General features: G+C 46.0%; 3 protein-coding genes across 18 annotated transcripts in view; all 3 read right to left on the bottom strand.

The window, feature by feature from the left end:
• Positions 1-26,556, bottom strand: part of LOC128421967 (zinc finger protein 624-like) — a 182,106-nt gene that overhangs the window by 21,071 nt on the left and 134,479 nt on the right. The gene's annotated exons all lie outside the window — the stretch shown is intronic.
• LOC128422884 (zinc finger protein 850-like) overlaps positions 1-26,556 on the bottom strand; it is a 127,738-nt gene that overhangs the window by 31,394 nt on the left and 69,788 nt on the right. The gene's annotated exons all lie outside the window — the stretch shown is intronic.
• Positions 17,519-26,556, bottom strand: part of LOC128421991 (zinc finger protein 501-like) — a 44,006-nt gene continuing 34,968 nt past the window's right edge. For 3 of the 10 annotated variants that reach the window (XM_053405406.1, XM_053405404.1, XM_053405403.1), the window contains exons 2-5: positions 23,385-23,425; positions 21,655-21,827; positions 19,777-19,921; positions 17,519-19,500 (exon numbers count right to left, since the gene is read on the bottom strand). In XM_053405406.1, coding sequence (XP_053261381.1) covers positions 17,977-19,122 — 1,146 coding nt within the window. In that variant the 5' untranslated portion in view covers positions 19,123-19,500; positions 19,777-19,921; positions 21,655-21,827; positions 23,385-23,425 and the 3' untranslated portion in view covers positions 17,519-17,976. Of the gene's footprint in view, positions 19,512-19,776; positions 19,922-21,654; positions 21,828-23,384; positions 23,426-26,395; positions 26,421-26,556 lie in introns of those variants that run through there. The other 7 variants (XM_053405408.1, XM_053405410.1, XM_053405407.1 and 4 more) reach the window with 7 other exon arrangements.

Here is a 26,556-nt window from a genome sequence, read left to right as displayed (position 1 = left end):
TCAGAAAGACCAGCAGTTCCCTGCACATTTTGCATGGTCACTTTCCCTCTAGGAGGGCTGGAGACTTACTGTATTTTTCTCTCCATAAGATGCACTTTTTCCCTCCTAAAAAGGGGGAAATGTGTGTGCGTCTTATGGAGCGAATGCAGGCGGGAAACGCCCCCAAGAGCCACACACACGCTCCGCATGGCTCTTGCGGGCTTTTCCCCAAGGAGGGAGTGACACGGCCAGTCAGTCCCTTCTCCCTCCTCGTAGAAAAGCCTGCAGGAGCCGTGCACCCTTTAAAGAGCGTGCGGCTCTTGCTGGCTTTTGTGGGAGGTGGGGGAAGGGACAGAGGGCAGCCCCTCAGTCCCTTCCCCCACCTCCCGGAAAAGCCCCCAAGAGCCACACTCCCTTTCACTAGCCGCGTGGAGCATGTGTGCGGCTCTTGGGGGCTCCTGGGGAAAAGCCTGCAAGCGCCACACACACGCTCCACGCGACTCGTGAAAGGGAGTGCTGAGCAGAGCCTGGGATGCATACAGGCTCTGCTCAGCCCTGTTGCTTTCTGAGGCCAAAGGAAAGGACTGGACCCTGATTAAAATAAGACACGAGGCTTTGACCGGCAAGGCTCTCGGAGGAAGTGCGTACACCACTCCCCTCACCAGGCCATTTTATTAGCAAAAGAATCCTTTACACAGTGCTCATAAGAACCAATCAGATTTCCTCTGAGCATTTAAACAAACCCCAAGTGGGGACAAAGTTAAACTATAAACACTAGTTAGGCATGCATACTTTGGAGTAAATGAATGAAAAACTACAAAGGAGCACATTCAGCAACCCCGGAGGTCATAAGCAATCAGTACACGTGATAAGAAGGATGGCCAGGAGGACAGCGATCATTATCACCTTAATGTGAAACCTGTTTCCTGGCCCTAAGATTAACATCCTAAGATTAACATGTCAGAAAAGCTACATCGACGAAACTGCCCATTGTCTTTGAGGACCCAGGACTCCTGCCTGTCTAAGTGTGTACGTGACTTGTGAAGAGAGAGAAATGGGCAGTAGAGGGAAAAGGGCATGAATGTAGAATCCTATGGGATTTAATCAGAAATCATCGTCAATATATCTTTTTTTTTTTATTAAATATTTATTAGCATTTTCAAATAACACACAACAAACAAAAACAAAAAATAAACAAGACAAAAAACACAAAAATACATAACATTCAAAACTAAACAAAAAAATAATAAAAAAAACACATAAAATTTCTAATACTTATTATTCTTAACCTTATTTCTCAGACTTCCTCACACCTCCCCTTCTTGTATTCCAATTTAAATTGTCAGTTCAGCAAGTCCTTAACTTATTTCTTTACCTTAGCTTAAACATTTGTTCTAACATACTATTGCTTTACTTTACTTCTTTTTTCCATTTCTTCAATTTATTTTTAACAGCCTTATTTTCAATTAATTTAAAAAGAAGAAAAAAAAGAACCAATTTTACCTTATTGAAATTACACCTCAATACTTATACCTCGTTAATTATTCTTAAACCTTTTTCCTAAAGTCGACCAAAATTTCCCTTCCACGATTTACCCAATTTCCTTACCACTAACAAAAAATATAAAAAGCAAATTATCCTTATGTGCCCTTTGGATTCCCAACCTCCACCCACCCTTTTCCCGGTTCCAGTCCCCAACCAATATCCATCAGTCTTTATATTATTTATTTAGCCTGGAGATCTCACATCCGAGGCCCTTATATCTCTCTCAGTTCCTTTCTGCCGGTCTCTTTGATAGTCCTTGATGTTAAACCCCAAGTCTCGGAGGGACTCCGGCCCAACAGAATCCATGTCGCTTCCAGCCAGTCCTCCATACTTAAAGGCAAAGCCTATGGGGTGCTCCAACTCTTGTTTCAAGTTTCTTTCAAATCCAGATGTCCCCAAAGCTCCAGCTTTCACCAACAAATTTGTAATCCTCAGTTCTTCAGATCTCCTCCAAAAGGGATCTCTCCATTTTCCAGACTCCCATTCAGACCAGGCTTTCCACATCCAATTTTTATTATCCTTTTTTATCATCATGTCAGGCCTCATATTGTAACTCTCCTTTGACTCCTGCAAATCTCCTGCTCCTCCTTCATTTTCTTCAAAAACAACATATTGCTCCATCGTATCTACACTTTCAGTTTCATTTATTTGTTCAGTTGAATGGGCTTCCTGTTTCAAGTCCTTATCAGGCTCAAAACTGTTGTTTACTGTCCAGTGTAGTAGTGATACCTTTGTAGACAAAGCATTGTACTCATCTTGCAAGTTTCCCAAGAGAACGAGTGCTCTGTCCAACTCTGCTTGGATTTTACATACTCCAGCCATTTTTGTGATGTAATGTCCCTATTACCCCTCTAGGGGGATTTTAGTTCCTTGATGTTCCTTTCAGCTCAAAACCAAAAGTCCAGTTATTTTGTATCAGCCCTCCTTATTTTCAACAAAGTTATACCAAATAAACCGGCAAAAACAGCAGAAACAATGTTCTCTTTTTCCAGCTGACAACTAGCTGACTAACAGCTCACTTGACAGCTGTCAAAATCTTCAATACAACAGGCTTTCTCATAGGACGTTCCCGGGTCTCGGGGGGGTGAAATTTCAGCTCCCAAAATTCTTTTTATCCTCCAGTAAATCTTCTTATAGTGTCAAAACCGTGAAGTCAGGATCTTTCATTAAAAAACAAAAAACAGATTCTCTCGACCTTAGCTGCCCAGTCCTTTGCTTTAGATTGTTTACAAAGAGGGGGGGTGAACTTCCTTTTTAGCCCCTTCCCGCTCGTTCCAAATCCAAAATTAAAAATTTTTAAAGTTCCAATCTCCGTATTACTCACGGGTTTATATTTTAGAGTCCGATCGGTCTTGGAAGAAGTTGGCGCTCTCTGTCAATGGCTTGCGGCTTCACTCCGTAGGCGAGGGAGTACTCTCAGCACCACGCCTCACCCTGCCTCCGTTCCGAAGCCTTTAAAAAGGCTCCGTCGCGGATTGGGGGGGCGCAAATGGTGCCCGCCGAGTCTCTGTGTTCACAGGCATCCGCGCCTGTGATTTTAAGGGTCCCCGCTTCGCCGCAGCGGCCAGACCCAGACGCTACGGAGCCGATTCCCTCCGGAGCTCGGAGGGAATCCGCCATTAAACAATGGCGCCAACCCGGAAGTCCCCTGTCTTTGTTTATCTCCTGTCTGGCAGGTTACTTGATTGGATACCCTGCTTACTTGATTGGATACCCTGGTCTGTGCAGAGAGAGGATTGTGTAGAAGAATGCCACAACAAAGGGCCAATAAAGCCCAAAGTAAATCCAAACATAATTGGTACAGTCACCGAAGTACTCCCAAAACAGAGACTTAAATCCCAAGCTTCTCCTGAACCATCCCAAGTCCGAGAAGTGGAAGAACTAATGTTAAAACAAATTGCAGAGATGTCTTCGGGAAACCCTAGAACATCAAGAGACTCCTGCTTCCAGCTTGAGACAAACGAGGATGAGGATTTATCAGTTATCAAATGGCTTGTGCTCTTAACTGAAGATATTGAAAATATAAAATCTCATCTGGCCACTTGTACAGAAATCCTCACTATAATGATGGACACTTGCAAAACTCTCTGTAGGGAACCCAGTGGGGTGACTGCAGAATTGGAAAGTAATAACAACTTCCTTCCTACCACCTGCAAAAACAGACCACCAAGGAAGGCCAAGAGATCTTGTAGGGCTACTGCCTTGAAAAGGAGGCCCATAAGGGTAAAAAAGAGCAGAAATGTTAAAAAATTTAAGGCAGTGCGTTACAAAAAAAATGGATTTTAAAAAGCTTTTTAATCTTCTCAAGAGTATCCCAATAACACTGAGAAACTTCTAACCAGGAAATCTCCCAAGCAAGAACGTTCTATAAACCCTTGCCCTGACGCTGCGATGGATTGCTTGGAACCCTTAACACCTACCCCAACACCTAACTCCAAGCAAGACATCTTGATCCAAGATCCATGGTCTTACATTCTATCTGTAGATGAAACCAATCCCTCTAAGAAGAGAAATCTGACAAATCTAACAAATAAAAACTGGAATCTGGTGCTGTACCGAAACAAACTCGTTTTATCAAATTATCCTAAGCCCCCAGGACTCCTGTCACAAGAAGAGCGTAAAGTCCATCTTTTTAACCTTCTAAAGATCTATATGCCGGGTATCCTTAATAACCCTACTGATTTGGCCCAAGTGGAATATCTATACTTCAACGGATTCCTTGCCAGAGCGGTGGTCTCATTCTATGAGGGGAGACTGGCAAAACTAGTGTACAAATGTAGAGAACATCTGGAGACGAGTGGATACCCTGGGGAGCCTGGCCAGTCTTTTGTAATGATAAATACTTAGTTCCTGAGCCAGGTCACAGGCTCACACCCTATTCATATCTTAAATGTGCCCTTAAGACAAGGTTTATGAAGGAAAAGACAATGGGGAGGCTTTTCCATTTTCCTTTGACCTTGCAGAGAAAACATTTGCTCAGTTTGGGAATCAAAACAGTTCCAGGTTGGTCTTCCTGTGCTGATCTATGTACATGCTTGGTTGGTACACTTATGAACATTTAACATATATATAAGACCTCAAAATTCCTGTCACAGCGGCTTCCAACAGAATATAGAAAAAGACAACAGAACACGCTCTACAAACTGAGCTATAAAAGCTCCCTGGTATGAGGATGCCTTCAGATGCCTATGGAAGGCCATATAATTATTTATCTCTTTGACATCTGACGGGAAGGCGTTCCACAGGGTGGGCGCCACTACTGAGAAGGTCTTTTGCCAAAGATGTCAAAGAAAGGGGCTATGCAGAAAAAGATTCAAGGTTTCAAATAGAGGTGATAAATAATGAGTGCAAAACTTTATCGAAAATGTATAAAATTTTGCTAGAATGGAATACGAAAGATGAAGAAGTCAAATCAGTGATGATACAATGGGCCAGGGATTTTGGGTATAATATACAGTTTGAAGATTGGGGAAAACTGTGGAAAGAGAACTTAAAATTTACTGCATGTACGGCATTAAAAGAAAATGTTATGAAAATGTTTTACAGATGGTACATCACTCCGGTAAAACTTGCAAAAATGTATAAGGCGTGCAATAAGTGTTGGAAGTGTAAAGAAAAAGAAGGCACGTTCTATCACATGTGGTGGGAATGTAAGAAAGTGAAGGGTTTTTGGGAGATGATTTATAATGAAATGAAAAAGATGTTAAAATATACATTTGTTAAAAAACCAGAGACCTTCCTTTTAGGAATTACAGGAAATGAAATAAGAAGGAAAGACTGTAAACTTTTTCAATATGCGGTTACAGCAGCAAGAACTCTACTGGCCCAGAAATGGAAACAAGAAGAAATTCCGATGATAGAAGAATGGAGACTGAAGTTGACAGACTATTCAGAATTGGACAGTTTAACTGGAAAAATTAGATACTTTAAAGACCAAAAGTTCATCGAGGATTGGGGGAAATTTGTTGAATATCTGAAAAGAATATGTGATGTGCAAACAACGCTGGCGGGGTTTCAAGAAGCACTGTAAAAGTCGAGATATATTGTTAAAAAGCAATAGAGGTGGGAGGGAAGATCAATGGCAATATAAGCAGAGAAATGCGTAACTGAGATGTAAATACGGATGATTATCAGAGAAGCTGAAGGAAGTCAAAACGGAATCAAATGTATGGAAATTTGTGCAATTTGTATTATTGTTTTGGAAAATGAATAAAAATATATTTTTAAAAAAGAGAAGGTCTTTTGCCTGCAGTTAGCCAAATTCATGGAGAAGAAGTCTGTCTGTGGCTCCTAGCCAGGATTGCTCTTCCCTGCCTCCACTATTTGAGGCGATAGATGTTTCTGAGCACCAGTTGTGGAAATGACCAAAGGGGAGGACAGGGCTCTTGTGCTCAGATCCTGCTTGAGGGCTTCACATCTGGTTGGCCCCCATGACAACAGGAGGATGGACTCGATGGGTCACTGGCGTGATCCAGCAGGCTCTTCTCGTGTTCTCACAATGCAGGTTGTGGGTCTCCCACAGGGGAGTTCAGAGCGCAACGTGGCCTCCCGTGGCCTCGGCTCTGAGGACGTGCTTCTGAATCATCGGAGGTGGGGCTGGTGATTCCTTGTCATGCTGCGCCCTCCTCCTCTCTCCTCTCCTCCTCTTCCAGGCCAGGCTGATGCAAGAGGAAGTCCAGGACTGTTAGCAGGGATAGTCTGCAGAACAGAAAGAGACTCAGACAGAACAAAATGTCCTGGAGAAGATGCAAGAATGCAAGAGAGAGAGAGGCGTTTGCAGCTGTGCGGGATGATTCAGGGGCACAGGAGGAAAACAAGCCCAGCTGGCAGGAGTCAGCCACACTGGGGCACGCATTTTCCATTGCCACCCGGCTTCTACACCTAGTGGCATTCCTGCCCCCCCCCAAAGACTTGGGAGCAGACAACACCCATTATTGAGAACCAGCATCCTGCTCTCACAGTGGCTAAACAGAAGTCCCAGTGGGAAACCAGTGATCAGGATTCGAACTCAAGAGCTCTCCCTGCTCCCGTGGTTTCCAGCAACAGGGATTCATAAGCATGGTTGCCTCCAATTGTTGAGGGCAGTGCAGGTTATTGCATCATACTATGAACAAAGCAAATGAACCATAAATGAAACGAGAGGTGGCAACACACCCATTTTTAAAAAGACACTCGTATTTTTCATGCTGGCATGAATGCTGGGTGTTGGGCATCTTAAGTCCAAAGCATGGGAAATAAAATCACACCGGATGACAGGCAAACATTCTGTATCCTCCTGGAAACATGCAGTTTATGTGTGTGCTTTGTTTGGTTTTTAGGCATATATTTCTCTGTAAGGATGCCTTTTCTGCTCGGAAATGATAAAGGGGGCTCTTGGGGATGGAGAGAAGAAGGGGTGGGGTGGGGAGTAATAGGTAGCAAAGATAAAGCGAAGGGTCTTGGGCAGGAATAATCCAAGTTCTCCTGTCTGGAGACAGGGTGTTTTTCGCACTTTTTGTGGGGCTGATCAGTTTAAGCAGCTTAAGCCTTGGGGCTCTTCCTCTTTTATTCTGGCTATCTGGGACCAAGGCTGATATCACACACTCTGACCATCTCCTGCGTATGAGTCAACAAAGGAGATTGCCAAGGTCCTTGGCTAAAGATTCATGATGTTGCATCATTGCCGCTGCCAGGAGACTGTGATTTACGGCCCTAAAATGTCCCAAACACTGCAACCTTCCTTCTGTGGATCTCCAGGATCTCAAGAAAAAGAGGGGTGATCCTTCTTTAGCCCACCTGGAGATGCTTTGAACCCCAGACCATCTGCATGAAAAGTGGTTGCTGAGCTGCTTAGTGGTGGCCCCTCCCCAGTAATAATAATAATAATAATAATAATAATAATAATAATAATAATAATAATAATAATTTTATTTATATCCCGCCCTCCCCAGCCAAAGCCGGGCTCAGGGCGGCTAACAACAATAAAAGGTAAAGGTAAAGGTACCCCTGCCTGTACGGGCCAGTCTTGACAGACTCTGGGGTTGTGCGCCCATCTCACTCAAGAGGCCGGGGGCCAGCGCTGTCCGGAGACACTTCCGGGTCACGTGGCCAGCGTGACAAAGCTGCATCTTGGCGAGCCAGCGCAGCACACGGAAACGCCGTTTACCTTCCCGCCAGTAAGCGGTCCCTATTTATCTACTTGCACCCGGGGGTGCTTTCGAACTGCTAGGTTGGCAGGTGCTGGGACCGAACAGCGGGAGCGCACCCCGCCACGGGGATTCGAACCGCTGACCTTTCGATCAGCAAGCCCTAGGCGCTGAGGCTTTTACCCACAGCGCCACCCGCGTAAAACAGTACAAAAGTACAGCACAAACAACACTCTAAAATCACTCATTATAAAATTAATTCAATTAATTCAATTAATTCAGTAAGAACATAGGAAGTTGCCTTCTCCTCAGGGAAGCCCTTGGTCCATCTGGGCAGTAAACCCTTAGGTGTAATTCCTGCATTGCCGGGGGTTGGACTAGATGACCAGGGGGGGTCCCTTCCAACTCTAGGATTCTGCATTGCCAATGGCCCTCAATGGCCCTGCATTGTTTCTTAAGGGCCAGGTCATTCGCATGGGCTAGCCCAGGAATTCCCCCTGAAGCTTGTATTTCTCCCTTCACATCCCAAATCATCAGAATCTTGCCATCTATTAATTTTCAAGGTTTGGGCACTCCCCCCCCCCCGCAAACTTATTACAGAAGATTGGTAATATTTTGCTTGTCTGCAGCTGCTTCAGTTTTTTCTCTCTGCCGCTTAGAGATATTGTTAATAGATGGTCTATAGAAATTCAGTAATCAATCAATTTCTGCTGCACTCCCTGACATAAGAGAATCAGGGCCAGAGAGGGGAATAAAGAAAAAATGACCCTACTGATATCAGATATCATTCTACCCAAAAGCCCCACAAGAATAATAAACTGTGCCTTGAAGAATATGTCCTTTTGCTGTGTCTTTTCATGTATCGTTGAATGTGATTTAATGTGCCTTTTGCTATTCCTGTTTCACTGATATTGAAATGTATCTTTTTCTCTAAGAAGTGTACCTATTTCTCCATGAAGGTATCTTTTTAAAAATGTGTTTCCCTTGCAAAATGTATTTGTGAATGTATCTTTACTGAAATACATGTATTTGTGAATGTATCTTTACTGAAATGCTGTATTATGCTGTACTTTTCTGAATGTATCCAAAATGTAGTTATGAAGAATGTAACAATCAAAATATTTCAAATGTATGTACTTGACTCAAAATTGTATCCAAAAGGCTGCCAAAACTCTCCACCACACTGCCATCTACTGGGTCTGCAAACGATACCATGAATACACACAGATATCAGCTCAAAATAAAGTAGTGTTATTTTCCAATAAGTATGCAAACATCAGGCTACCACACCCGAATTGAAAACAATGCAGAATAGGATTTCACATTAACATTTAAACCATTTCCCGAACATCCAGCTCACGATCTGCATGCTGACTATCAGCAGTTTGCTGAGGTATTTTCCTGTAGATAAAGGAAAAGCCATTTAAAGCAGATCCAGAATTAAATAGGACGAAGATCGAAGATCGCCACATATTACTCGAGCCCTCCAGCAAATTGACACCTCCCGAAAGTCTTTCAACATCCTGCTTACCTTATGTTAATCGCCGTTTATGTCGCTTCCCACCTCCCCGCCAACTCCGCTGCTATTGCTCTGTATGGAAATCAAAAGGTATAAGAATCAAGGCAGTCCTTTTGTTCGGGGTCTCTCACTCCGTGTCATTGCTTGAGTTGCCCTGTTGCAACAGTTATTTGTTTTTCTGTTCTTTCAATAACGATCAGGCTTTGCTTTTCTCCAAAAATCCTGGTGTGGTCTCTGTCTTTTCCCGACCGGTACGGAGCCTTCAATCGCGCTCCTTCTGAAGTCCCGGTCCTCCTTCTGAGGCAGGGACCCCTTGGGGAGGCAATTCATTATTTATTTCACTCCCGAGCAAGCGGGCAGAGGGCAGGCTTTGCCCCCTGTGCCAGGGCTGTGTGTGGCTGCTCTTACTGCTGCCAACATCTCTCTTGGCAGATGGGAGGTTGGGTAAGGCTTGGGTCCCCTGCCAAGAGCGGAAGCGATGATGCCCTTTGGCCCAGACAATGGGGGTGCATTTCGGGTGCTGCCAGGGCCTTCTCTTGCCAAGCAGGGCAGGGGTGTTGGGTGGGTGAGCTGTGTCTCCTTGGCATTCAGCGACCGGGGGGGGGGGAGGCAGCCTTCCTGCTTGCCCTTTGTTAACGGAGAAATCTGAGGGCTCCCTTGGACAAAAAACAAGGACACCAGCCAGGAAAACCAGAGCAAAACAGCAGCCAGTAGGCTTGGTCTTTATTGAAGACTGTCACGACAGGACTCCCACCTGCCACCAGGTGGAACAAGATGGAAGCCCCAAACAAAAGAGCCCCCAAACTTTTATTAGCTGCTGTGTTACAGCCCCCCCCCAAACTACATCACTCATACATCACGGTTACATCATGAAAGGGGAGGTCTGGTGGCAGTAATCTGAGCATCCTAGACCCTGCCCCATGGTTCCCCCTGCCCTCCACCAAACACCCATAAAGTGTAACAAAAGGATATTTACATTTCCCTGTTTAATCACACCCTTTTGTCTTCATCTGGGTTTGTTATTTCTGGAATGGCTACCTGTCTGGCACTCAGGTATCAGGATGCCAGGGATTATCACTCAGGCAGAGGGGCTGCTGAGGAGCTGAGCTCACCTATCTATATGAATTTCTGAAGTTTTCCCTGTGAGCCAGTACATAGAGACATTTATCACTGAATTCTTACATTTGGTATTGTGCAGCAGAGGCCCTTTGAATAGATAGGAAGAAACTGTGATGGGGTGTTTTTTGGGGACAAATCACAAAAGTGATGGTGCTGATTTTGGTAGTGGGCTGCATGTGCATGATATCTGCTGGAGGGGCAACCCCCCCAACCTATACATAAATTCCTGCAACACTTTCTATAATCCATCTTTGTTTCAATATATTACCAGGGAAGAATGGCTCTTAAAAGTAATGGGCTTAGCTGTGTGCTGAGATGGCAAAATGGGCGTGTTTAATCAGAGAAAAGTCATTGTTCATATTTGTTAAAGTTTGGAAACCTCTCACAGACTTTTTGCATGAAGAAGAAAAAGAAATAGACATCTGGATTTGAGGACGGAAGATAATGTTTGTTTATAGGAAGTGGTTTTGTGGGTTGTTGCATTGGATTGGACAAAGTGAGTATTGTTTTTACAGAGCAGACAGATGTTCTTTATTTTCTGAATCTTATTTTTCTATCATTCCCTTTTCACCTGCTTTTTACTCCTTTTTTATTTATTTATTTATTTTTCCTCTCTCTATTTCTCACTGCCCCCCTTTGTGTTTTTACTGTATCTAAATAAAAGTCTTGTCAAAAAGGAAAAAGGTTTTAAGTTTTGTATTTTTCTCTATAAACCTTTAAAAAAAAATTATTTAAAAAGTCATAGACTCCAGCAAAAAGCAGCAACATTGACCTGCATGTCCCAGCCTGCCCCCTGGTGGCCAAGCACAGAAAGCACAGGTGTGGCGCTGCTTTGGCTCACCTCAGGTATGCCAGCCTCAGGTTGTGAGAACAGGATTCTGGACTACATGAGCCCCTTTGGCCTCCTCTACTTTTGTCCCTATAGCCTTGGGAGGAGAAGGGATGGGAAGCAGGCAGCAGCCCCCAGCACCACCCCAAACATAGAGTGAATTCTCCAGAACCCTCATACCTAAGGGACCACCTCTCCCGGTATGCCCCATGGAGGACCTTGAGGTCCATTAATAGCAACACCCTAGAGGTCCCGGGCCCTAAGGCAGTCAGATTAGCTTCAACCAGAGCCAGGGCCTTTTCAACACTGGCCACGACTTGGTAGAACGCTCTGTCTCATGAGACCAGGGCCCTGTGGGATCTGATTTCTTTCCTCAGGGCCTGTAAGACAGAGTTGTTCCACCTGGCCTTCAGCTTGGAATCAATTTGATTCCCTCCCCCTCTTTCTTTTTCCTTTCTCCTCCTGTAAAGAGGCTGCATCCTAATGTTTTAATGTATTTTAATCTTGTTTTTTACATTGTATTTTAATCAACTTGTTTTTATTATTGATTGTTAGCCACCCTGAGCCCAGTCTTGGGTGGGGAGGGCGGGGTATAAATAATAAATTATTATTATTATTACCATTATTATTATTATTATTATTATTACACAACACCTGCACCACATGCCCAGGTATTGCTGGGTAATGCCCCTGTTTTAATCCCTGGGCAGCCGCTGCCTGTCAGTGCCTGCAGTGCTGAGTTAGGTGGTTTAACTCAGTGGGACACAGCTTCCTTCCTCGCAGTCACAGAGTGGGTGGTACCCCAAAGGTCATCTAGCCCAACTCCCCGCGATGCAGGCACCATGCTCAACCAGCCTCAATTTAAAAGGGCAGACCTGGAAAAATTCAAAAGCTTCTCATGTTTCGTGCCAGGTAGTCTCGTGGCGAGCAATTTCAGAAGTCTTGCCACGACTTATTCCTTCCATGATGCATTCTATACTGCGATTGAGACTCAAGATTGAAGTGCTGTGCATGTGGCTGGTGCAGGAGCAGAAATGCTGCCCCACGCAACTCTAGAGTAAGGTTGCGGTGGCCGGAGTGTACGCTTGCACCACAGCAGCACCAGTCACCCTTGTAAAAAGGGCAGTTTCTTGACTTTCTTCTCCCTGGTTTAAGAGCAGTTTCCTGATTCATTTGACTGCTATGCTCTACTACCCTCTCTTTCCCAACCTTGTGCTTGCCAGGTCTTCTGTACTACAGTTCCCATCCCTGGGAACCCCATGCTGGCTGGGGCTGAATGTTGCTGAGCTACCTTCTTCGAGGAAATGAGTGATTTGGGGCTATTGTACACAGCAGTTTGGAAAGGGGGGGGGGGTCTGCAATGTGCCCAGTCATCTGTCCTGTGGCAGGAGGAGGAAACAGAATCTTTTGTAAAAATGCCATATTGCGAAAGGGAAGGGATGGGCCGGTCCTTTGCCCAAAAGATCCACCTTCACGGCACTCACACTATTTCCCTCCACGCTTGCAGCTACCCATCCCTCTCTCCTTCTTTCAACCGTGCACCCAGGAAAACTGGAAGATTCCTTTGTCACAATAACTGTGGCAAAATGAAAAAATTCAGATTTATTTTTTTGTGAGCAGCAGCCATGCCAACATTGTTAGGAAACCAGACGATGAGGAAGAAGAGGAGAACAACTCCAACATCCGTAATAGACAAGCTAAGATGGAAAAAAGTTCATCCAGGGAAAGTTACAAGGCCAAATTGATGTTTTGGCTATAAATGTTGCAACTCTGGACTTAACAGTAAACAAATTCATTGAATTTGATAAGGAATTGACTCATGAAGTCCATGCAGCTGGACAAGAAGAGAAACTTGAAAGATTTGAGAATGTGGAGAAAGAGATATATGTTGTTTCTGAGGAAAAGGAAGGAGGAGCTGTAATGCTGCAGATGACGAAGGAGAGCCAGAGGCCTGACATGATGGCTACAAAGGAAAATAAGTACTGGATGATGAAAATCTGTTTTGAATTGAAGATTGAAGAATGGAGAGATCTCCTTATGTGGAGATCTGAAGACCTACGGATTACAAATTTGATTAAGGTGAAAGTTGGAGCTTTTGGGACATTTGGACTTAAAAGGAGTAAGAAACAAGATTCGGGCTCCACTTTTAAGTATGGAGGTCTGGCTGGAAGAAATATGGACCCTATCGGGACAGAGCTTCTCCGAGATCTGGTGTTTAATATTAAGGACTACCAAAAAAACCGGCAGAGAGGAATTGAGAGAGAATTAGGAGCCTTGGACGTGAGGTCTCCAGGCTGATAGTAGACTAAGACTGATGGACATTTGTTGGGGATTGAAACCGGGAAAGGGGGGTGGGGTTTGGGAATCCAAAGGGTGCAGAATTATAATCTGTTTTTTTTTATTTTGTTTTGTTATTAGTATGAAAATTGGGGAATTCGTGGAAGGGTATTTGGGTCGACTTTAGAAAAAAGTTTTAAGAATGAGCACTGATGTTTAAATACTGATGTTTATAAGTTAAAATTGGTTTTTTTAAAATGAATTAAATATAAAAAGGTCAAAAATTGGGGACAAGAACTTGTTGAATTAACAATTTGAATTGGAATATAAGAAGGGGAGGTGTGGGGAAGTCAGGGAAATATGTTATTGAAAATAAGGATTGTAAACTTTATGTGTTTTTAACTTTTTTGTTTTTTCTTTTTTTGATTTTTTAATGTATAAAGGTGGAAAAACTCAATAAATATCTTTTTTTTAAAAAAGGAAAAAAGTTCCTCCATCAACTTTTTCAAGGTGGCAGCAAGAACATGGCTGGAGATGTTTTCTGATGTGCCTTTTCTGCAAAGAATTTTCCCGGGCTGAGCACACAAGTTTTGTGAAAGGCTGCATGGCATTTAAGAATGAGACTGTGAGATTATCTTTATCTTCTGCATACACCATTTGCTACATTTCTTAACTGTGACAATTTTGTGCTATAGAAGGAAGGGGGTGACATAGAAGAGGCCACAGGGAGTTAAATTCTCAGGCGTGAGGAGCCCGGAAGCTGCTTCAAGACCCAGATGTGGTGAAAAGCAGGATATATTCTGTGTTCTAGGATTATGATAATATTTAATCTCTTGTTGATTATGCTGTTTAAATATGCATTTCATATTTGCCATCCTTTAGCAATACAGTGGAACCCCATGTTACGGACGGGATCCGTTCCGGAGGCCCGTCCATAACACGAAACTGACGCAAGCTGAAGAACCACGTCTGCACACACACGTGGCACGATTTAGCGCTTCTGTGCATGCATGAGCAGCGAAACCCAGAAGTGACCCTTACGGTACTTCCTGGTTGCCGCAGGACGCAACACAAAAACACATAACCTAAAGAGGATGCAACATGAGGTATGACTGTATTTTCTTCTGAATGTTTTCTTCTGAACGAGGTTGAACTGTGACACACACCCCAAAAGAAAAAAATCTCAGGCATTGAAAAGTCCTTTCCCATTCCCAATGTTGACTGCCTGTAATAAAATCGTTGGACTCTTATCTCCTCCTGGCTCCTATTATTGGACAGACCTAGGAGTCCCTTAGGAGTCCTAAGGGACGCAGGTGGCACTGTGGGTTAAACCACAGAGCCTAGGACTTGCCGATCAGAAGGTCAGCGGTTTGAATCCCCGCGACGGGGTGAGCTCCCGTTGCTCGGTCCCAGCTCCCGCCAACCTAGCAGTTCGAAAGCACGTCAAAGTGCAAGTAGATAAATAGGTACCGCTCCGGCGGGAAGGTAAACGGCATTTCCGTGCGCTGCTCTGGTTCGCCAGAAGCGGCTTAGTCCTGCTGGCCATATGTCCCAGAAGCTGTACGCCCAGAGTCGCCCACGACTGGACCTAATGGTCAGGGGTCCCTTTACCTTTAATAAGTGTTTTTATAGCCTTTGGAGATACAGTGGTACCTCAGGTTAAGAACTTAATTCGTTCCGGAGGTCTGTTCTTAACCTGAAGGACCACTTTAGCTAATGGGGCCTCCTGCTGCCGCCGCACCGCTGGAGCACGATTTCTGTTCTCATCCTGAAGCAAAGTTCTTAACCTGAGGTACTATTTCTGGGTTAGCGGAGTCTAACCTGAAGCGTCTGTAACCTGAAGCATCTGTAACCTGAAGCGTATGTCACCCGAGGTACCAGTGTATACAACATTTGGTGCTGTGACTTGGATAAATTGAGGCTTTCTTTGAACCCACCCAGCTGTGGGTGCCTCAACTGAGGGAGCAGTGCCCCCCCAGTTCTCTGTGTGTTTCAGGCAAGGGGGGGCTGCTCTGTGTGTTTTGCTCGCAGTTAAATTGCACATTTTGTGGGGGAGCTTTCTTTTTGTGTGTTTTGCATTGACGCTTTTGTCTCCAGCTCAGCCAGGGGAGCTGGGCTGGAGGGCCAGCTCTCTCTCTCTCTCTCTCTCTCTCTCTCTGCGTTTGTGGACCCCCACCCCCTCCCCGGCAGCAGTGGACTGCCAGCTGTGGGTGCCTCAACCAGGCAACAGCGGGTTCCCAGCTCTGTGAATGTCTATGTACTGTCTCAAGCTTGGCCAAGAGGGTTGGGTTGTGGGGGGGGGAGTTTTCTCACTTTGTGTTTTGCTTGAAGGTTCCTGTCTGGCTGAGGGCCGGGGGCTGCAGATATCAGGCTCTCTCCCCCCTTGGCACAGCTGCGAGTTCTCTGCCCAGGACTGGTGGGCTGTGCAGCCGAGGGGGTTATGAGTCTTTTTTTTTCTATAGGCTTTCTCACTGTGGGCCTTGCTGGCCACCAGTCTTTTCAAAAGGCTTTCCCTCCCACCTTTTATTTTATCTGCAACATGTCAGAAGGGCAGGGAGTCCCCCTTGTGTAACAACTTAAGCAGGAGGGCATAATGGGGGGGTCACACTCACAGGAATAATGGACTCCATTACGAGGCATGGTGAATAATTTTGGCAAATTCAAATGCAAATACGGTGGAGCGATGAACCCCAAACAAGTGAGAACTCCCTGCGGACAGCCCCCCCCCGGCTCGTAGGACCTGGACCTAACCAACCAGGTCTTTAGAAGCATGACAAAACACCCTGGATGTTCAGAGCAGTTTGCATAGGCAGACTCTGGGTTAGCGGTCCTGAGAGAGAGCCCTACATAAGTTGAAAGGACAGTATTGTACCTCGCTGATGGTGCAGTGGGCACTGAAGGAGGCAAAAGTAATCAAACCCCAAAAGAAAGAGCACTTATCCAGAGGAGAGGAGAAAATGAAAGCACCAACCTGGCCCCCAACGGCTCCCATATCTGCCTTTATTTGGCCAGACCTAGGAGTTTTGGTAGCCTTTGGGGGCCTACAACACCCAGACTCCGAGCCTTCTTCCCTTGAGGGTTCCCCAGCTGGTGCCTCCCCCCCCCCTTTACCCAGCCAGCCCATGACAGCAAAAGCAGCAACAACAGTAAATTCAGTACGATAATAATATGCACACTGGTCCTCTGGCAGGAAGAATAATAAATTCTGGGACGATGGAAAAATACTGTCTTCCCCAACCCCCAGAATAAGCAGGAACTCTGGGGTTGCCCCATGGGGTTCATGAGGGAAGATGGCCCCCCCAGGAGACTTCCCTGGTACCTGCAGCCCCTCCTTCCCCCTCTTGCAATAAGGCTTGGGGTGGGGAATCTCCCATTAAATTACAGTATTTTAAGTTTTCTTCAGAATGCGTAGGAGGCAGGGAGAAGTTCTAGTGAAGAAGCAGTGTTCGGAAATCATGCGGTGGTGGGGGTGAGAGGGTTTGGTGCAAAAACCAGTCACACACAGATGCACCCATTTTGCATGCTTGAATACAGCAACTCCAGGCATGAGCGAAGTATCAGCGGGGTAGGGGCCATGGATAGAGCAATTCCCACACTGAGGTCAAAAACACACACAGAGGATGAAGAACTTCTTCAGTAATAGTTTACTGAGCTTTCAAAGCATACAGTTCTCACTGGGTCTCCAGTGAGGCACAAAACAGCTCCTGAGAGCAAATCCAGTTTCAGCAGTAAAATCATACAGCACACAGGATATCTAAGTCAGGCACACAATCTGGCAGAAGGTAGCAAGGGAGGAAAGAGGCTAGAAGGACACAGGGCAGTGGATGTGTGTCTTTCGCTTCCTGTCGCCTGGGAGGGAAGTCAGCAACTCAGCATATTCAGGGGCTTCACAAAGCAAAGCTTTATGCTTGCTATTCCAGGCAAACATGCAACTCAAAAACACACGCTGTGATCTGTGGTGTGTTGCCATATCAATTGTTTTTGGAAGGTTATCACGATGTGGTCTAGAAACCAGTATGGGACAATATATCGCCCAGCCCTAATCCTCACTGACCACCAGAAATCCAGATACACCCTCTCCCCTTCTCTATTGAAAGGTACTTTACGTCTTAGATTATAATCACATTGTTTGACATTGCCTTCAATATTTCATTACTATACAGTTTTACACATAAATTCCAGAACTTCACATACACAACATGTGTTAATGACTGATTTCCTGCTGAGTTCATTTCTGTGAAGAAAAGAGTGGACTCTGAGAGGAAGATGTCCCACACTCCAGACACCAAAATGGGTTCTTCCATGTGAGAGTCCCTGGATGTTCCTTAAACACTCCATTGTAAATAAAGCACTTTTTGCAATCTTTCCATTTAAATTGCTTCTCCTCTTTGAGTTTGTTGATGGTTTCTAAGGTTTCAACTCCAAAAGTTCTTCCTGTCCGTGAGTCTGTTGATTTAGAACTTCCACTAGGACTGAACCTCTATCTACTTTCCTGATATTTATAAGGTTTGTCTTTTGTGTGAGTTTCTTGACATAAATCAAGGGTTCCACTCTGACTGCAGCTCCTACCACACGCCATACATTTAAACAGTTTCTCCGTCATGTGTCTGCCAATGTTTTCTAAGGTGTTCACTCCGACTGAAGCTCTTTCCGCACTCCAGGCATTTAAATGGTTTCTCTCCTGTGTGAGTCCATTGATGTCTTCTAAGGCTTCCATTATCATTAAAGCTCTTTCCGCACTCTATACATTTATATGGTTTCTCCCCTGTGTGAGTCCGTTGATGTGTTCTAAGGCTTCCATTATCACTAAAACTCTTTCCGCACTCTATACATTTATATGGTTTCTCCCCTGTGTGAGTCCGTTGATGTCTCCTAAAGTGTTCATTATCAGTAAAGCTCTTTCCACACTCCATGCATTTAAATGGTTTCTCCCCTGTGTGAATCCTCTGGTGCAATTTAAGTTCTCCATTCTGACTGAAGCTCTTTCCACAATCCAAACATTTAAATGGTTTCTCCCCTGTGTGAGTCCGTTGATGTGTTCTAAGGTTTCCATTCTGACTGAAGCACTTTCCACACTCCATGCATTTAAATGGTTTCTCCCCCGTGTGAGTCCGTTGATGTATATTGAGGTGTCCACTCTGACTGAAGCACTTTCCACACTCCATGCATTTAAATGGTTTCTCCCCCGTGTGAGTCCGTTGATGTTTTCCAAGTGTTCCATTATCACTAAAGCTCTTTCCACGCTCCCTACATTTATATGGTTTCTCCACTGTGTGAGTCTGTAGATGTATATTGAGGTGTCCACTCTGACTGAAGCACTTTCCACACTCCATACATTTATATGGTTTCTCCCCTGTGTGAGTCCGTTGATGTTTTCTAAGGTTTCCATTCTGACTGAAGCACTTTCCACACTCCATGCATTTAAATGGTTTCTCCCCCGTGTGAATCCGTTGATGTCTCCTAAGTTTATCACTCCGATAGAAGCTCTTTCCACAATCCAGACAATCCAGACAAGTTTTTTCCCTTGTGTGAGTCCGTTGATGACATCTTAAGTGTCCATGTTGACTGAAGTTCTTCCCACACCCCCTGCATTGCAGTCCTTTCCTGCCCATGTGAGTCTGCTGATTTGCTCTAAGTTTTCCACTATCAGTGAAACGTTTCCCACACTCCATACCTTTAAACGGTTTCTCCCCTGCTGGAGGTCGTTGATGTGAACTTTGTGTGCTCATTCAATGAAGCATATTCCACATTTCACACATTTTAATTTCTATCCCTAATGGGGGGGAATTGTGCCCCATCCCCTGGAGTTCTGACTGTCTTCTCCATCTCCTTCTTCAGAGTGGGAGGAAAGGGAATCCTATTTTGGTTTCAAGGAAGAGAACAAAGGGAAAGAGAACACATCAAGCTCCATTAGCACCTTCTCCTATTTCAACGTCTCCTACATTCCCTCACCTCCTACCCATGTTCCCAAATGAAGTTGCAATGTCAAATGATAGTAATTTATGAGCAACTTTCAAAATCTTCAATCAATGTTAATAAAGCAGCTTGATTTTTTAAAGAACGATGTGCTGTCTGATCTTGTGCCCGTCTTCTGATGCAGGACTATCCTAAAATGACACTGAAAAGCAGGATATTCAAGGCAAATAGATAAACTGTACTTAGTAGAATGTGTAGTACCTTGGAAATGTAGTATTGATTCACTAATGGCCTGAAGTTGTGTTATTTCTGGGGACATGAGTTTATTCCTGTTCTGTCTTAAAGATCATAATCATACGATGTCATGGGGTGTTAGGGGAGCGGTAGTACCTTTGGTGGGGGAAATGTCATGCACCTTAAGGGGTAATTTATCCACCATTGGTCCCCACGCTGCACTCAGCTCTCACCTGTGGCTTCCAGAAGCTTTCAGGATCCAATATGGGCCACAATCCCAGGAACAGCTTCAACCGACCGGCTAAACCAGGTGAGGATACCTGATGGGTCTCAAATTCTTGGTGGGTTGGGGAATTCTGCTGCAGGTGAAGAAAGGCCCTGGTGGATGGAGAGGATGAGAACAACAGTGAATCCCACAGTCAAGAAGGCAGATTCTGCCCATTCTGCAGAGGAAAGGGCAGGGCAGATGGGACTCGTCAACCGGGGAAGGGAGCTCCTTGAGAAGGAAAACTCTAGTAATACTTTGGTGCACTCCTTCGCTTCCTCTTGAGTTATCTTCAGGAGAAGAAAAAGCTATGGAGGAAAACCTACACAAATCCAGAGTGGACTCTCTAAGATGGTTGGATGGTGTCCTGCACACCTCCTTCCACTCACTCCTGCAGCCAAGCTGGTGCCTAACTTACTGCTCTGCTTTCCTTGAGACCATATAAGCCAGGCTGAGAAGGGGGTTTTGTTGTGTAGGCAGCCCTGAACCCCCAAACACACTGTCCAGGCTGGCAGGACTGCTAACACAGCAGTTTCAGGGGGAGCAATGAACTCAGACCCGTGTATCAAAATCTCTCCAATGTGGAATATGTAAAACAGAAGTGCTGCTTATATCATACATCAAATAAAAAGTATTCAGAATATTTGTCTTTTGAAGAAAAGGTCACCAAATATCCGATGGCCCCTTCAAAGCTAATGAAAGTCTTGTGCCTGGAGCTTTTGGGAGTGCAGGTCCAGTGTTAATGAAGAAATCTGAGGACTCCGTTGGACAAAAAACAAGGACAGCAGCCAGGAATACCAGAGCAAAACAGCAGCCAGTAGGCTTGGTCGTTATTGAAAACTGTCGCGACAGGACTCCCACCTGCCACCAGGTGAAACAAGATGGAAGCCCACAACAAAAGAAGACCCCAACTTTTATTAGTTACTAATTCCTCAAACTACACCCCTAAAACTACATCACAACTACATCATTGATACATGACAAAAAGGAGGGGTTGAGGGAGGAGTTGTGGTGGTAACCTGAATGTCCTGTCACCTGGCTGGTTCCCCCTTTCCCCCTCCCCATGAGTACTTTCCATGTGACAAAGGGGAGTTTGCAGTTTCCTGCCCCCAGAGGGAAGAGCTGATCATTGTCCTTTGCTCCAGTCCATGTTGAATCCACTCCCATATGCAAGTTCTTTGTTACCTTGATGGTCTTCTGTCTAGGACCATCAGGGTTGGCATAGCAACTGGGCAGGGCTCCTGTGGATGTGCTGGTATGCTGAAGGGATTATGGCTGCCCTGTATTAAACCTATCCCCTTTGATAGTCCTTTCTTCATGGAGCAAAATAAAAGTGGACCAGTGTAAATCTGATGTACGGTTGATTTACTATAAATTTATAACAAAAACGTCGTGTATGTTGTGTGTGTCGTGTAAGTACAAACTGAATGACTGGGGAGGGGGGTTCCTGCAACAGCAGGAAAGCTTCTTCCACCATTATCCTTCCAATTGGGATTCAGGCCTCATCATGGGACTAAAACAGCACTGGTTGCACTGGATGGTGATCTCCGATGTGCTAGAATCCGAGGGGAAAACTGGTTCCTGGTTCTGCTGGATCTCTAAGCGGCTTTGGAGACCGTCGACCATGGTATCCTTCTGGACCCTCTAGGGGAGCTGGCGGCCCTGCTATGCAGTGGTTCCCCTCCTTCCTCCTGGGCCTTGTTCAGAAAGTGGTCTTGGGAGAGGAGTGTTCTGACCCCTGGGTGCTCCCTTGTGGGAGCAACAGAGTTGCCGTAAATGATAATCCCACCCACAAACTCTCATTTACACACAGCCTGTCGATTGGGGGGGGGGTCACACACCTCACTTGTGCTAATGCTGGCAGTCTTTGGCCTGTATAGGCACACCCTGGGTGTTGAGCCTCCAGCCACAGGGGCTGTCTATCATGAAAATGGGTCCTTTGACTGGGAAGATTCACGCAGTCGCTGTCATTGAATTTTGATGGATTGTATCTCAGCTTGTCTGTCAGTCTGACACTGCCTACAAAAAGTTAGAGGAACAAAAACGCCTTTGAGATGCAACTTCTAGATCAATCCTGAGAGCCATTCCATGGACTCTGCACCCCTGTTTCTGATGACAGGTGTACATTATCCTCATCCTCAATGAACCAGGCAGAGGAAAAGACAATAAAGATGGAAGCCTGAGAGAGAGGAAAAGGTTTCTGGCTGCTTCCTGGGTGTGATTGCGGAAACCAAGAGCCACTTCTGAGAAGGCCTCTCACCTCCTCTCTTCCTCTCAGGATTTCCTCTCCTCTCCAGGGGACCAATGGTTGGACCGGGCAGAATTGCTGTATCTGCCATTAATTTGATTTTGATTTTATATTAGAATGAATTGATTTTAGAATGCATTTTAATTAATTGATCATGAGCCTGGCTTCGCCCGGAGAATGGTGAGATATAAATTATTATTATTATTATTATTATTATTATTATTAATTATTATTATTATTATCTGGACAGGGCAGGGGCTTATGGGGTGGGAAGCGGGTGAAGCTTGCAGGAAGGAAGGTGCGTCTTGCTAATGGAGAAATCTGAGGGGCCCCCTGGAGAAAAAACAAGGACACCAGCCAGGAATACCAGAGCAAAACAGCAGCCAGTAGGCTTGGTCTTGATTGAAGACGGTCGCGACAGGTGAAACAAGATGGAAGCCCCGTACAAAAGAGAACCCAAAATTTTATTAGCTGCTAATCCCAATGTTACAGTCCCCAAAATACATTATGAATGTATGAATGTTACAGTCCCCAAAATACATTATGAAAGGGGAGGTCTGGTGGCTGTAATCTGAGCATCCTGGACCCTGCCCCATGGTTCCCAATGTTGAATGGTTTCTTTAAATGTAAAGGTTCATCATTGTTCCACTTGATGTGTATGTCTCTAAGGGGCCAGAGCAAGGGCCGGAGCAAAATAACGGGACCCAGCTTTACAGCTGTGAAATACAGCAGGTGCTGCTGAGTTGTGTTGATTAGGCTGTGTTAGCAATTGGGTAGAGTATATAAGGAGCAGCACCTAGCTCTCCCATTACCCTGGGGGATGGGTTGGTGGTTGGGTCATGTTTGTTTGTTAATGTATTTAGTGTAAAATGAGTTTTTGTTTTTGTAATTAAAACCTTGTTTAAGTACTTTTTGAGTCCCTCTTTTAATGCATGGTCTCCCCAGCAAGCTCTCTGCAGCGCTACCATACTGCAAATAGCCAACACCCCTTGCCCTCCACCAAACATCTATCAGGTGAAAGAAAAGAGATATTTACATTTCCCTTCTAGGAGCAGAAGTGCGTCAGTAGCCAGAGTGGAACAAGGGGGGAGGAAGTGCAAACAAACATGACCACCATGTGGCCTGACTTATTCCCTCCCCCCACAAGAAGGCATGTGGCCTACAGCTAGAGGGTGGTGGATGGCTATGCTCCCCCCCCCCCACGCCACCGCAAAACAAAAAGGTTGCCCCTGCATCCTAGCTGGCCCCCCGCCCAGAAAGAAAAGCCACAAAATCGCAGCCTAGCCTGGCGGAGGGGCCATGTCCCTTCCAATCAGGCCAGAACTTACCTTAATCCAGCCGCCAGAACACGCTCCTGAGGATCCTGATTCTGGAAGGAAGAAAACCCAAAGAGGCTTGGACAAAGGGGTCGGCCTCTTTTCTTTGGCCTTTGCCCCACCCCCGGCTGGCCATCCATTGTCCTTCCTGACCAAGGGCGGGTCAAAGGCCGGCCCAAGCAGGTGGGAGGCACCCGCCCAGGTGAGCCCTATCTTGGTGCCACAAACCCCACCCACCTGTGGGAAAGGGTGGGCGGACATTCCCTGTTTCCCAGCCAAGCTAATCACACCCTTTTGTCTTCATCTGGGTTGGTTCTTTGTGGAATGTCTGGCACTCAGGTATCAGGAGGCCAGGGATTATCACTCAGGCAGAGGGGTTGCTGAGGAGCTGAGCTCACATGTCTATAGGAATTTCTGAAGTTACCCCAGTGAGCCAGTACATAGAGACATTTATCAGTGACTTCTTACATTTGGTATTGTGCCACAGAGGTCCTTTGAATAGATAGGAAGAAACTGTGATGAAGTGCTTTGTGGGGACAAATCACAAAAGTGATGGTGCTGATTTTGGTAGTGGGCTGCATGTGCATGATATCTGCTGGAGGGGCAACCGCCCCCCCCCACCTATACATAGATTCCTGGAATAGTCTGGACAGGGCAGGGGCTTATGGGGGGGAGAGGATGGAGCTTGCAGGAAGGAGGGTTGGAGGGACGGGACCCCCCACTTTCCAGGGATCCCTCTGGGCGCCTTGAAGGGGTGGTCGATTCCTGGGTGGGAGGCAGAAGCCAAGGCGGCCCCTCCAGAGAATCCCCGCGGGCGCCAGGAAGGAGACGTGTCCCCAAAGGCTGGTCTTCCTAGCTCTCTCCCCCCATTGCTGCCCTTCCCTGACCCAGGGATGCTCCCCGTCCGCACTTCATCGACTCCCTCCCTCTGTCCCAGAGTCTCCCCTGAACCCAGAGGCCCCCTTGGCGCGGCTCACCCCTTGCCCTGCACCCCCCCATCTCTCCATCCGGAGGTCCCCACCCCCAAGACGAGCAGAGGAGGCACAGAGGGGTCTATCCAGGCGTCCCTCACACCCCTTAACCCTTTAATGCCCACCTCTCTCCGCGCGGAACCCACAGAGTCCTGTAGCAAACTGCATTTTTCAGTTATTGGTGGACCGTCCTGCTAAATGTAAAGCATAGACCACTATTGAGAAAATATTTCTTCCAAGGTGCTAGAATACCACAAGTAACTGAGCTACAAAATATTAATTTTAAGTGATATCCTATGTCTAACTTTTATATGCCTGTTGTCTTTGTCCATGGAGTTTTCTTGGCAAGGATACTGGAGTGGCTTGCCGGTTCCTCCTCCAGGTGGATCACGTTTGGTCAAAACTCTCCACTATGACCTGTTCATCTTGTGTGCCCTGCTTGGCGTAGTTCATAGCTTCTCTGAGTTCTTCAAGCCCCTTCGCCACGGCAAGGCAGTGATCCATGAAGGGGTATGGAAGTGAGAGCTGGACCATAAAGAAGGCTGATCGCCGAAGAATTGATGCTTTTGAATTATGGTGCTGGAGAAGACTCTTGAGAGTCCCATGGACTGCAAGAAGATCAAACGCATCCATTCTTAATGAAATCAGCCCTGAGTGCTCACTGGAAGGACAGATCGTGAAGCTGAGGCTCCAGTACTTTGGCCACCTCATGAGAAGAGAAGACTCCCTGGAGAAGACACTGATGCTGGGAAAGATGGAGGGCACAAGGAGAAGGGGGCGACAGAGGATGAGATGGTTGGATAGTGTTCTCGAAGCCACAAACATGAGTCTGACCAAACTGCGGGAGGTAGTGGAGGACAGAGGTGCCTGGCGTGCTCTGGTCCATGGGGTCACGAAGAGTCGGACACGACTAAACGACTAAACAACAACAACAACATGTCTAACTATGTGCACTGTTACACTGTTATATTTCTATGCAAATATCCTTAAGAAGCGTGACATCAAAGTCCCTTTCAGGTTCACATGGACACACGGATCTGGGACGGAGAATAGCAGGTTAATATTTACCACCTTAAATTGTGCGGAGAAAAGGATTGCAAAGTAGCCACCTTTGCAATCTTATCTCCGAAGGGGGGAACTGTAGCAGGAAAAAGCCCCCCCCCCATCATTCAGTTTGTACACACTTCACACACACTTGCACACTACATACGCTGCACTTCTGTTATAAATTCATAGAAAATCAACCATACATCGGATTTGCACTGTTCCACTTTTATTTTACTCCATGAAGGAAGGACTACAAAATGGGGAAGGTTTGATACAGGCCAGCCATAATCCCTTGAGCATACCAGCACATACACAGGAGCCCTGCCCAGTTGCTATGCCAACCGTGATGGTCCTAGACAGAAGACAATCAAGATCACAAAGAACTTGCATATGGGAGTGGATTCAGCATGGACTGGAACAAAGGACAATGATCAGATCTTCCCTCTGGGGGCAGGAAACTGCAAACTCCCCTTTGTCACCTGGAAAGTACTCATGGGGAGGGAGAAAGGGGGAACCAGCCAGGTGACAGGACACTCAGGTTACCACCACCACCCCTCCCTCAACCCCTCCTTTCTGTGATGCATGTATGATGTTCCTGGGGGTGGTCTTGATCTACAGGGTGGCAATTTCAAAAGTTTTTATAAGGCCTTGCACACCATTTTTCGGAGTCCTTCCTCTCTCCTGCAAGTGAGGGGAGCACCCTGTTGCAACAGTTCAATAAAGGCCAAGCCTACAGGCTGCTGTTTTGCTCCAAGTTATCCTGGTTGGTGTCTTTGTTTTTGTCCAAGGGAGCCCTCGGATTTTTCCGTTAACAGTCCCAGGGATGCCTGCGCGGGGAAATGGGGCGAGGGGTCTTCGTTGGGATCCCCTGCGTGGGCTTCCTAAGGGTCCAAGGAAAACCCCCTTCGCAGCATGCGTGCAGGGATCCAGATCCACGACAGGCGCTTTGGGGACCTGGAGGGGGTCTCTGGATCCTTCTCTCGCCTCCCCCTGAGACCCCTTTACCTCTTTGTCCCCGCTCGCGATTCTCCTTTCCTTTCCTGCAGCAACATCCACATGGGGGGGGGGGATTTACCTGCCGCCCCTCCTCCCCTTTCCGAAAGTGTGCGCCCCTAGAATCATAGAGTTGGAAGAGACCACAAGGGCCATCGAGTCCAACCCCCTGC

This window comes from Podarcis raffonei, chromosome 10 (assembly GCF_027172205.1).
Source record: "Podarcis raffonei isolate rPodRaf1 chromosome 10, rPodRaf1.pri, whole genome shotgun sequence".
Classification (NCBI taxonomy): Eukaryota; Metazoa; Chordata; class Lepidosauria; order Squamata; family Lacertidae; genus Podarcis; species Podarcis raffonei.
This window is presented reverse-complemented; position numbering and strand designations above follow the sequence as displayed.